General features: G+C 34.8%; 2 protein-coding genes across 3 annotated transcripts; one reads left to right on the top strand and one right to left on the bottom strand.

Moving 5' to 3' along the window:
• Positions 443 to 4,836, top strand: LOC109342968 (receptor-like protein kinase HSL1). Its single transcript, XM_019581059.1, has 4 exons — positions 443 to 887; positions 1,310 to 3,532; positions 4,172 to 4,625; positions 4,703 to 4,836. The coding sequence occupies exons 1-3, from the start codon at positions 482 to 484 to the stop codon at positions 4,579 to 4,581; spliced, it is 3,039 nt and encodes a 1,012-aa protein (XP_019436604.1). The 5' UTR covers positions 443 to 481; the 3' UTR covers positions 4,582 to 4,625; positions 4,703 to 4,836.
• LOC109342967 (protein DETOXIFICATION 51-like) lies at positions 6,364 to 10,193 on the bottom strand. Of its 2 annotated transcripts, XR_002107138.1 has the most exons (2): positions 8,279 to 10,193; positions 6,364 to 6,523 (listed from the first exon to the last, which is right to left on the bottom strand). XR_002107138.1 is itself a non-coding variant. In XM_019581058.1 (1 exon), exon 1 carries the CDS (start codon positions 9,842 to 9,844, stop codon positions 8,336 to 8,338), a length of 1,509 nt encoding a protein of 502 aa, XP_019436603.1. In that variant the 5' UTR covers positions 9,845 to 10,193; the 3' UTR covers positions 8,250 to 8,335. The 2 variants fall into 2 exon arrangements, 1 of the variants encoding a protein (XP_019436603.1); XM_019581058.1 differs by lacking the exon at positions 6,364 to 6,523 and having other exon boundaries at positions 8,250 to 10,193.

Raw genomic sequence — 12,396 nt, 5'->3', positions numbered from 1 at the left:
TCTCACACTTGTATCAATCTAATGTGTCTATAGGGTGTCCTATTTTTCATTTTTTTGTGTTAAAAATAATTTTCCTTAGTTATCTTGATATGTTCAACTTTCTAATAATTTGTAAAAGAAGTGATGATAGATTTGTACTTCTGATTCATTGTTTGAGTTAGATCAAAAAGCAACTTTTGAATTCCGACTAGTGTCTCATTCCATGTCTTAAGCTAATTAGATCGCTACTTTTTATTATTTTTTTCTTTTGTTCACGTGTCAATATGTGATTGATTTATGACAAAAAATGAGACGCCGTTAGAGAGGTGATCTCCATCCCATTGAATAGTCAAGTATGCAAAAAGCCAACAGCTATGAACTTTTCTGAGTATAAAACCAAACATTTGCATTGAATACTACAAGTAATATTTCTTATCCCTTATTACAAACTAATTCATTTACAATATACAAACACTAAAAACAAGACACACTCAAACAAAACATGACAACATTAAACCAAACATGTCTTAAATCACCATTTTACTCTCTTCTAGCTTTCTTCATCATTATCAGCAATGCAAACTCTCAGTCTCAGCTATATGATCAAGAACATGCAGTTCTTTTGAAGATAAAGCAATACCTTAAAAACCCTTCTTTCCTTAGTCACTGGATCTCATCAAACTCCTCACACTGTTCTTGGCCAGAGATCACTTGCATCAATGGCTCTATCACTGGACTTGCTCTTGTTAATACTGATATCAATCAAACAATACCAACTTCCTTATGTGACCTCACAAACCTTACACATGTTGATTTCAACTTGAATTATATTCCTGGAGAGTTTCCAATATATCTCTACAACTGTTCCAAGCTTCAGTACTTGGACCTCTCAATGAACAACTTTGTTGGTATTGTTAGAATATCTATCTCAGAACTTTTCAGGACAAGAATATGTATCAGCAACCTTTTTTGGAAAGTAGGATAAATTATAGGAGCAACCTTTTTTTAGATTTAACTAGTGTTTTAAATCGTGGTCGAGATTGCAGTAGCAGTTACTATGATTGCAGCGGTTATGGTGTGAATTTTTTTTTTAAAAGTATTTTTGAAATTGATTCAGTCCAATTAGCCTAATTGTGGTTGTGTTGTGGCACAATGCAGTCACATTATTGTAATTTAGTGTCACACTATAATTGTGTTGTTATGCGGTTGCAACGGTCATGACAACCACAATATTGTACGTGACTAGCTGCATCGGGTGATGCAGTCTGCAATTTAAAACAATGCCATAACCTTATTGATATTGTCTTTTGTTTCTCTATATTTTCAACAGGTAAGATACCTGATGACATTGATAGCTTGTCCAATTTACAGTATCTGAACCTTAGTTACACCAACTTCACTGGTGACATTCCTTCCAGCATTGGAAGGTTAAAGGAACTGAGACATCTTCCACTTCAGTATTGTTTATTCAATGGAACTTATCCTGATGAGATTGGCAATTTGTCCAATCTTGAAACCTTGGATTTGTCCTCTAATTATGAACTCCCTTCTTCGAAGTTGCCGTTGAGCTGGACCAAGTTGAACAAATTGAAGGTCTTTTATATGTATGGCTGCAACTTGGTTGGTGAAATTCCTGAAAACATTGGAGAAATGGCAGCTTTGGAGAAATTGGATATATCACAAAACAGTTTAACTGGACACATTCCAAGTGGCTTGTTCATGCTGAAGAATCTGAGCATACTCTATCTTTTTCAGAACATTCTTTCCGGGGAGATACCTGGTGTGGTTGAAGCGTTTAATTTGACTATCGTTGATCTCACAAACAATGATCTTACAGGGAAAATACCAGATGATTTTGGAAAGCTACAAAAGTTAACAGGCTTGAGTTTGTCACTGAATAAGTTATCAGGGGAGATACCAGAAAGTTTAGGCCTTCTTCCATCTCTGATCGATTTTCGCGTCTTTTTCAACAATTTATCAGGTACTCTTCCTCCTGACTTCGGTCGCTCCTCAAATCTAGGATCCTTTGACATTGCTTCCAATAATTTATCAGGAAAGTTACCAGAGAACTTATGCTATTATGGAGAGTTACTTAAGTTAACTGCTTATGACAATAATCTCAGTGGTGAGTTGCCAGAATCATTAGGAAACTGTAGTAGCCTGCTTGACTTAAAACTCGATAATAATCGGTTTTCTGGTGCCATTCCTAGTGGTCTTTGGACATCTTTCAGTTTGATGAATTTTATGGTAAGCCACAACAAGTTCACTGGTGTGCTTCCTGAAAGGTTGTCATCAAATATTTCGCGCTTTGAGATTAGTTATAATAACTTTTTCGGTAGAATTCCTGCTGGAGTATCCTCCTGGACAGGTGTAGTAGTTTTTGATGCCAGCAAGAACTTCTTCAATGGAAGTATTCCACAAGAGTTAACAATTCTTCCCAAATTAACCACTCTTTTGCTTGACCAGAACCAGCTCATAGGGCCACTTCCATCAGAAATAGTATCATGGAAGTCTCTAGTAACTCTAAATTTAAGCCGGAACCAACTCTCCGGACAAATCCCTGATGCAATTGGCCAGTTACATGTCCTTAATCTGCTTGACTTATCAGAAAATGAATTCTCTGGCCAAGTACCTTCAAGATTTCGAAGACTCACCAATCTCAACCTATCTTCCAATAACTTGACAGGGAAGGTTCCAAGTGAGTTTGAAAATTCGGCATATGCGAGTAGCTTTTTGGACAATCCTGGCCTTTGTGCTGATACACAAGCACTGAACCTTACCCCGTGTAATTCTAGCACTCCCGAAAGTTCAAGCAAGGACTCATCTCGGTCTCTAGCTTTGATTATAAGCCTTGTGGTAGTAGCCTTCTTACTGATTTGTTCGATGTCATTCTTGATTATCAGACTATGCAGAAAAAGAAAGCAAGGACTTGATAACTCATGGAAGCTCATTTCCTTTCAGAGGCTGAATTTCACTGAATCAAACATAGTGTCTTCAATGACAGAACATAATATCATTGGAAGTGGTGGATATGGTACAGTATACCGCGTCGCTGTTGATGGTTTAGGCTACGTCGCTGTGAAAAAGATTATGAATAACAAAAAGTTAGAGAAGAAACTAGAGAGCTCTTTTCATGCTGAAGTTAAAGTATTGAGCAATATTCGTCATAACAACATTGTAAAGTTGTTGTGCTGTATCTCCAATGAGGAGTCTATGCTGCTTGTATACGAGTATCTCGAGAATCGTAGCCTAGATAGGTGGCTGTACAAGAAGAGTAAGTCAACATCAAATGTTTCGGGTTCAGTCAATCATTTTGTCCTTGATTGGCGAAAGAGATTGCGAATAGCCATCGGAGTTGCTCAAGGTTTGAGCTACATGCACCATGATTGCTCAACACCTATTGTTCATAGAGATGTGAAAACAAGCAACATCATTTTGGATTCTCAGTTCAATGCAAAAGTTGCTGATTTTGGTCTGGCTAGGATGTTGATCAAGCCTGGTGAACTTGAGACCATGTCAAATGTGGTTGGCTCATTTGGTTATATTGCTCCAGGTGAATGACATACTAATCTTCTTCTTGCTTACTAACAAATATATATTGTCTTTATTATATTCTATCTCTTTTTCCATTCATAATAACCTTAATGGATTTGGATTCTCCACATTCAAATAAAGTGATAGTCACTGCATTCAAATTTTAACTGCATGAAATCTCAACCTCCTGAAAAATTAAAGAAACACATGGTTCAAATGCTATCAACACATAGATTCCTGGCTTCGAGTATAGTCATAGTCGCCGAATTCAATGAATCCAACAGCTAGTAGTGTTTGAACCACGTGCTTCTTTAATTTTCTAAGTGTTGTAAAAGTATTTTGGAAGGTTGAGATTTCATGAAGTCGAAAATTGACTGCAGAGAATCCAAATCCATCGAATGAGTGACAGGTTTTTTGAGCCATGTGTCTCTTTACTTAAGGTTGAGATTTGGAACAAGAGAAAATTTATTACTTGACATTACTCAACTCTGCTAGTGTCATATTTTTGTGAATTTAATGCATGCCTAGATACATGCATGATCATGACTATTCATACACCAATGAAATCACTCTAAATGCTATTATAGCAGTGTTCTAGTAAATACATAACCTTTCAATTTTCTATATTATTTCTAACATTTTCATACTTGAATGGTAGAATATGTTCAAACTACAAGAGTCAGTGAAAAGATTGATGTATTCAGCTTTGGTGTTATCCTATTGGAACTAACAACTGGTAAAAAAGCTAATAAAGGAGATGAACATTCATCTCTTGCAGAATGGGCATTGCACCAAGTTCAAGTAGGAAGCAACATAGAAGAGCTTCTAGACAAAGAAGTAAAGGAACCAAGTTACTTAGATGAAATGTGTAATGTTTTCAAACTTGGTATAATGTGTACTTCAACATTTCCATCTAATAGACCTTCCATGAAGGAGGCTTTGCAAGTATTACTTAGGTGTGGAGAATCATTATCAAATGGAGAGAGGAATATTTGTCACTATGATGTTGTTCCTCTTCTTAGAGATTCAAAGAGGGAGTGTAGGTTGGATGTTGAAAATGATAGCTAGATAGATTGGTGAGGTAGATAAGTGGTTTATGTTGTATATCATTTTTATCCGGTTTGGGCTTAAAAAGAGAGTTTGTCGCGACCCGTTTTTTGGTTGGAAGGCTGATTCTGTGACTTATATCATAGAATTGTGAGTAACTATTGAACTTGTTTTGAAGGAGGTTAATGCCAATAATATTGTAGATAGAATTACAGTGAAACATAGACGTAGGGTAGCAGGTTTAATTAGAATATAATGCTGTATAACTATTATGCCTAGTCCTTGCATTTAATACTCATTATATAATAAATCTTGTCTTAAAATTTCTAACAAGCATATGCACTCAACCATACATACATGTTTCATGGTTCATTATATGATGCATCACTTGCCATATAGTGCTTAATGTACCACTTTAATTTTATTTGTGAAAGCTCACTTAATGTTTAATAGAATGTTATGTTAGAGAGTATTTACTCCAAAAAAAGTCATTGATCATGTTCTGGTTTCTCATTTAGTAACATCATAAAAAAATTGAAATAGAGAAATTATAGCTACTATATAATATAATGAAAGTATACAAAAGAGAACTTCAAGATTTGGCTTTTCCATCTTATTTGATAGAAATGCAGAAAGGTTATTAACAAAGTTGGCATCTAAAATGAATAGTCTTCAAGTCAGAATTTGAGTCCATGAAACTCATGAGACTTCTGTGTAAACTACATAGAATAGAGCATGAAATGGACCCATGTAAGGTGTAGTTACAAGTAGGGATTTTTGCACCAAATTTGAAATAGAGGTCCACTTGCTTTTCACATTTGGTGCATAAATATATGTACAAGTAAATTTTATTAAAAAATAGAGGTAATGAAAGTACCCCCATATACAAATTAATACAATTGAGAGTCAGCACAATTATATACCCAATCTGCTATTACTATAAACCATTTCAAAACAATTCCCGGATACTGCAATATGTAAATTCACTTGCAATACATTATAAACAAAAAATTGAATTAGTATTCCTTCGAATCAATACATGGATTTTTCTTTGATCCAAAACCATGACTTGAGTTTTACCTCATCCACAATTTCCTTCATAGTCGTGTTCTTGTTGTTGTTGCGTTCCTACTAGTCCAAATTGTCCGAATTCCAACCATCTATATCATTGTCAAAATATTACACAAACATTTTGTCTTCTACTAGTAAGGAATATTGTAACATATACTCATTTCTTGATGATGGTAATAGTGAATCAACAACCAACCATTGGTAAAGTCACTGCCATGCCAGATACAAAAATGACATGAGAAAAATAAATGATCCACATATTTATCCTAAGTATGACACCAAATGTATCAAATTTTGACCCCAGTTTAGTTAATAGATATATTATATGATTATTGATGGACATTAATATCCTATTAAATATATTGATTACATAATATACATAAAAAATCATGTCACTGATGGCTATAAAAATAGGAAGGTTATTGGAATTTGAAATTATGTAAAACATAGAATGACTCGGTGAGTGGTGCATACACTGAAGCATAAGAGTGGGGTATATAGTGATAGATTCAGAAGAAGTAATGATATATACGTTTTTATGGCATTACTGAATGTATCCTTTACTCTTTTTGGTAAGGAACTAATTATTTTTAGTGTATGTAATTGTCCTTAAGTGTTATTCCAAGAATCGAATTATTGGTCTTTTGATCATCCTGTGATCTAACGGAATCTTATACCACTATACTAGTGATATATAGATTTGTAAACAGTAAGGTGGTCATCATCACTGTATACTGAATACCCCTCGTGCATGCACTATGTGCTTCTGAAAATAGAGACAGTACCCTATCTTGTTTGCCCTAAGTACCTCTCCTCCTCTCACTCCACTGTGATATCAATTTGGTCTCTTCTGAACAGACCCTTTCCTTGTTTCCTTTCTGGCCTTCATTATCTGCATCATGGGGACACAATCCAACTACTTCTTCTACATTTTTGGATTGGACCACACTCTCCATTTTATGCTAACTTGTCTCTTCCTTTTTCATTCCAGTTTTGGGTATCAAAGATAACATTATTTCAGTTAACTTATTATACTAGTACGAACTCATTTCATTAATGCAATGCTTGGCATATATACAGATATTATTTACTAGGATAAATTTGTGTATTATCTAAAAGTTAGTGCAAGTGCTCAACTAATAACACCTTACAAAAGTTTATTATCAACTATTTTTTGGGTATAACATTCTATATTTAGACAACACAATATAAACTAATCTGTAACAGAACCACAAGTACTAAGAAATTATTCCTACAAAGTTTATCAATCTTGCTTTAAGTTTGGAAATAAAGCATGTACTATTTGTTAGAAGATAATGATTCCAAAGGGGTGAACATGTTCCACAGAATACTTCAATGGAGGAGGCAGCACAATGAGAATCATGCATGTTAACTGTTTTTGACTTGTTTTTTCCTCCTTTTTCTCTCTTATATTTATGGATTTGACCCATTAGACATAGGTGGTGGGGTTCATATTAAAGAAGCCTTGTGTCCCCCCTCTTTATGTGGACTTTGCAGAAAGACACAAGGAAGTGAAAAACCAATTGGCAATATAATATTAATCATATATCATGCATTAAAGTTAGCATTACATTGAATAACAAAAAAAGAAGAAGTTGGAATTACATTTGAGTTTCAAGGAAGTGATGTTAGAAAGTGATTCTAAAATTACTATAAACGTCATGCAGCATGGTACCTTTCCCTTGAGCCATACATAATTTTATACGTTCCTTGCATCCATAATTTCACTTGTTATCCAGTATTATCGGCTTGTTTCCATGAAAGGAAAATAAAAATTTAATACTCTATCGAATTATCAAACTTAAATAAAACATAAATCTTACTTTAAAAATTAATTTGTCTAAATAATAATATTGTGGACCATCAAACACTTAAATAAACTATTATATATGAGGCTGTTTTGAGCTTATAAATATTGAGTTCAAGTTCATGAAAGAGAGTGCACTTGTTCTTAATCATTTGTCTATCTAACCACTATGAGCCTTCCTTTGCAGCAGAGAGGAAATGGAGTAGAAAGAGAATGAGAGAAGAGAAATTGGAGAGAATGGTTCTCTTTCTCTCCTTTGGTTGAGGAGAGAGAATAAAATTTATGTGGAGCCCACCAAATTTTCTTCATCTCACATGTGAAGAGAAAATGGGGGAGGAAGAGCGGAGGATTTTGGACAAAGATCACTTGTTCCAAAATATTTTTGTCTTTATATTCTAAGCTAATTACATTGAACCAAATAATATAAAAAAATATTTTATTTTTTTAGGATTTCTTTTTTTACTTAGGTGTCACTTTTTAATTAAATTGGTATAGAAATGAGACACCAAAAGTGGGACAGGTGATCTCTGGAAGTTTAATCACTCATTTATCTTCTTTTTCTATACAACCGAACAACACTAAATTTTACTCTTTCTCACATCTTTCTCTTCACTTTCTTTCTTTTCACTCTCTTTCTCACATATTTCTCTCCTCTTATTTTCTTCCCTCACATAAAAAAATACAAAATCATCATCATCAACTACTTTTATCCTCCATAACAAGCTTCTATATTGCAAAAAAAAAAAAAAAAGAGAGAGGTGAAGAAAATAATAGTAATTCATATTTCTTCTTTATATAGAAAAATAAAAAATATCACACCATCCATTCATATGAAGATCACGTTTCTTCATCCTCAACATTAGTCAATGGCTCTTTCTAACCGTCTGATACATCATCAACGGATGTTAGTAACTGGGCCCGGCGGGCTTGGTACTCCCAATCGGTGGTCCCTACCACATATAGCATGAGGCCCGCGCAACAAACCTGGGCCGATAACAGGCCCATCCAGAGCCCACGGAACCCAATGTCCAGCCAGAACCCAAGCCCAACCGCCACGGGCATTCCAACGAAATAGAACGCAGCCATGTTCACGTTCGCCGCCACGTTCGGCTGCGCCGTCCCCCTCACGACACCGCATCCCACCGTCTGCGGGCAGTTTCCGAGCTCGCAAAGCCCGAGAATCGGCAATGCCGCCGCCGTCAACTGCAAAATTTCCTTATCTCCTGTGAACATCCTCCCCCACCGGTTCCTCATCGTCAAAGCAAAAACCACCGCCGTGAATCCCATCCCTCCGGCGAAAAACACCGCCACAACAGCCGACAACCTTGCCCGGGAAGGACGATTAGCACCGAGCTCGTTCCCGACGCGCGTGGAAACAGCAAACCCTAGCGATGAAGGAAAAACGTAAATCAACGACGTCGTTTGAATCAACACTCCCATGGCCGCAACGGTTGCGGTAGGGTCCACAAGTATCCCACACATCACGATCATAATCTCATACCACCACCACTCCAAGCAAACGGAAACGCAGCTCGGCGCAGAAAACCGAATCAACGGCTTCCATCCACTGAAACACTCACGGCTCGGATTCTGCCACGTGGCGCCATGGATCCCGCTTATCCACAGATACGCCACCACCATAACCAAAATAGAGAAATTCGAGGCGGCAGACGCGGCGGCGACGCCAGCAACGCCGTGTTTCATTAGTAAAAAGTTGAACGGTAAATGAATAACTGTTCCAGCGAGAGATGATAACGTAACAGGGTGGGTGACGTTTTGTGCGCGAAGGTAGACTCTGATTGGTTGAAGGAACGAGTTGGTGACAAGGTCAGGGAGTAAAAAATAAAGATATGTTTGTGCCAGGGTACTAATCTGGTGCGGTTGGTGTAGGAGGAGTAAAATTTTAGACATGTTGATATATAGTAATGTAATAGGGATACAACATGTTAAGAGAAATATGATACAACGTTGTAGAGTTAAGGATAATAGTTTAGGACGTTTAGCCCCAAAGGCTTGAGAACATAGTGGTTCCATTCCAAGAGAGAGACCTGAAAGGATTGAGTAACCAGTAATGTTTGCAAAGGCTATGGCTAATGACCCTGCTGCTAGTTCTAACTCACCAAGGTGCCCAAGGAAGAGCATTGATACTATAGAACGTGTGTAGAAAATGAGAGCTGTTAGTGCTATTGGGAAGGCTAGAGATAACAGAGATTTAGCTTCTGTTATTATATTGGAGAGAGTTACTAGCTTTTTTGTTTGTGTTTGTTTTTCTGGGTCAATGAAGGTGTAGGGTGAAGATAAGAGTTCATCTGTTTTTGTTCCCATCATAATGGTGGTGCTACTAGCATTAGTAGTATTAGTAGTGCTACTCTTTGATTCAATCATGTTAATTAGCCTATTTTTTAAATATGAATGTATATATACTGTTGTTGGAGATTTGATACAAGAGGATGATGTTAGTAATGAATGGTTTGTTTGGTTTAGAATGGGGTTGTTTTGTCTCACAAAAGTGGTGTTGAAGAGATACTCTTGTAAAGAGTACTCTTGTTAGAGAATGGGATAGAGGAAAGTGATTAGTGTGTGGGATTCATGAAGATATGAGAAGGATATGGGCATGTATAAATAGAGGTATATCAAGCTTGATTTTCCTGTTTGAAATATGTGATTATTTTTCATCCCATTTGCTTCAGTTTAGGAGTGAAAAAAGGTTGACATATCAATTATGGTATGTTTTGTTCTGTACGCATGATTTGACATCTTATCCTCAATTGATTTTTTTACCCCATAAACTTTTTTTAGAAAACAAAAATATGAACTTAAGTTTGAAAATGTTGTTAATCTCTTATTCAGGTGACTTGATACAAAATTCCATTTCAAGAAATGTAAAAAATATGTCGAACTGGTCAGCATATTAGTATATTACTGATTGGAACAATTCCCAACAATAATGAAAATATTCTCGGTATTCTAATATTTGCTCATAAAGCATTATTTATCTGTTTGCCATTTGATTACATCTCACATACAAAAATCTTTAATTTAAAGCTTTAATATTATTATTTTTGATAAACAAAGGATTCAATAAAAATGCACAAGGGTAATTTACCCCAATTACAAAGTGAACACAATCAAGAGTAGTTATTACTGTAATTAATATAAGACCAAGGGTGTCAAATCCATGATATTAACATAACTAACATCTTTGTCAACAAAGATTATATCATTTATTATGAGCCAAATGGACCATAGGAAGTAAACCATTTTATTATATATTATAACTAAAGCTTTAATGTTTTAGTATTAAGGTTCAAGTACTTCTACAAATAAATTATGTTACTATATTATTATCATATCTACCCATAACGGATATCAAGCTAATTTGAGACAGTAGATTCCATTCCTCACTGCAGTAGCTGTTGGGTCCTAACCAGACTTGTCTGCTCATGATTCATGAATTGAGTTTAAACCAGAGATAGCAAAAAAGAGAACTTCATATGATTGAATTTAGGAATTGCAATAAATACTCCACCCATTCCTTCATAATTGGCATTTTTTTTAAATTCTTTTTATTTCTTTATAAGTGTTGTTTTCAAATATTTATTTACTATTTTTATAATTTAATTGTTCCTCTTCTTATCACAAACATTTTCAAAATAAAATATTATTTGAAATCCCAATCATGTAGAAAATAATTCATTAATTAACTGATAATGTAAAAACTGAAATTAAACTCTAAAAAATTGGGAAGCCAGGTTGCTACTAATTTGGTCTTTTGGGAACAAGAATTTAATATCCCAAATTATATCTCAAACTAATGAGAATATATCATTTTAATAAAAAACTTAAAATTTATTATCTATTTTCTATTTGTTCTTTAATATCATTTGTCGATGATATGATTTGAGACAACAAATCCTTAATTCGTTATGGACTGTTGGAGTTGGAGTGGACCCGAGCAACAAGAAAAGAAATTGTCAGCAAAAGCAACATCAAACTAAATTTGGGGAAGTTCCATGTCATTTGTCAAAACTAGCTTCCATGGTCTGGTTTTTAACGTCCCAAACACTATTTATTTTTGTTTGGTTTGGTTAATTCTCACAAACTCTAGTTCCACGTCACTATTCCTCACCTCCATCAGAAACAACCAGCACAACACCACAAATCTTGTATCCCTACTTCACGACTCTGTGGTGAGCAATTCATACGATTTAAAATAAAGAATAGAGTGGAATATGATTTAAAATATACTTTGTGATAATAGATCTTTTGTCATCCTACAAACTCTAAAAAGTAATAGTAATGGTATCCAAAAAAATCATTGAAATATACCATGTGAATATGTTATGGTTAGGCCAAATTCAACGTGCTAATTAAGATTAATTACCTTAACAATAAATAGGTTATGTTATTGCGTGATTGGAGTGAGCATGGTCAGGTTGGGTCGGATAAGGCTAATATCTTACTCAACCCTAAATATTATCTGAGTATAATTTTTTGAACTCAAACTTAGATTCAGACTAATCTGACCCCGAATGTCAACCAAATTAGCTTTTGAACACGAATTCGGCCTAGACCTGATTAAATACATTTAGACAAAGTTTTCACAATATTTATTATTATTTATATATAATTTGATTTATGAAATGATATATATGCTAATATTTTGTTAATCATTTATATATACAATATAAATGATAAGAAAACTAGATAATCAATAATATATGAAATGATATATACATTGTGGCAATAAAACAATTGTACAAAAATATCCTAAATAACTAACAAAAACAATTGAAAAAACACTGATGTGAAACTATATTAATAGATAAGTTGTGCACTACCTACTCTACGCCAAATAAATATCATTACTCTGTATACAATTGTATATATACATACAAACATGAGAAATAAGTGATCATATGTCAGGTTGGGCTGAA

This window comes from Lupinus angustifolius, chromosome LG03, assembly GCF_001865875.1.
Source record: "Lupinus angustifolius cultivar Tanjil chromosome LG03, LupAngTanjil_v1.0, whole genome shotgun sequence".
NCBI lineage: Eukaryota > Viridiplantae > Streptophyta > Magnoliopsida > Fabales > Fabaceae > Lupinus > Lupinus angustifolius.
Note: the sequence above shows the minus strand (reverse complement) of the source record. Positions and strands in the feature narration are given on the sequence as shown.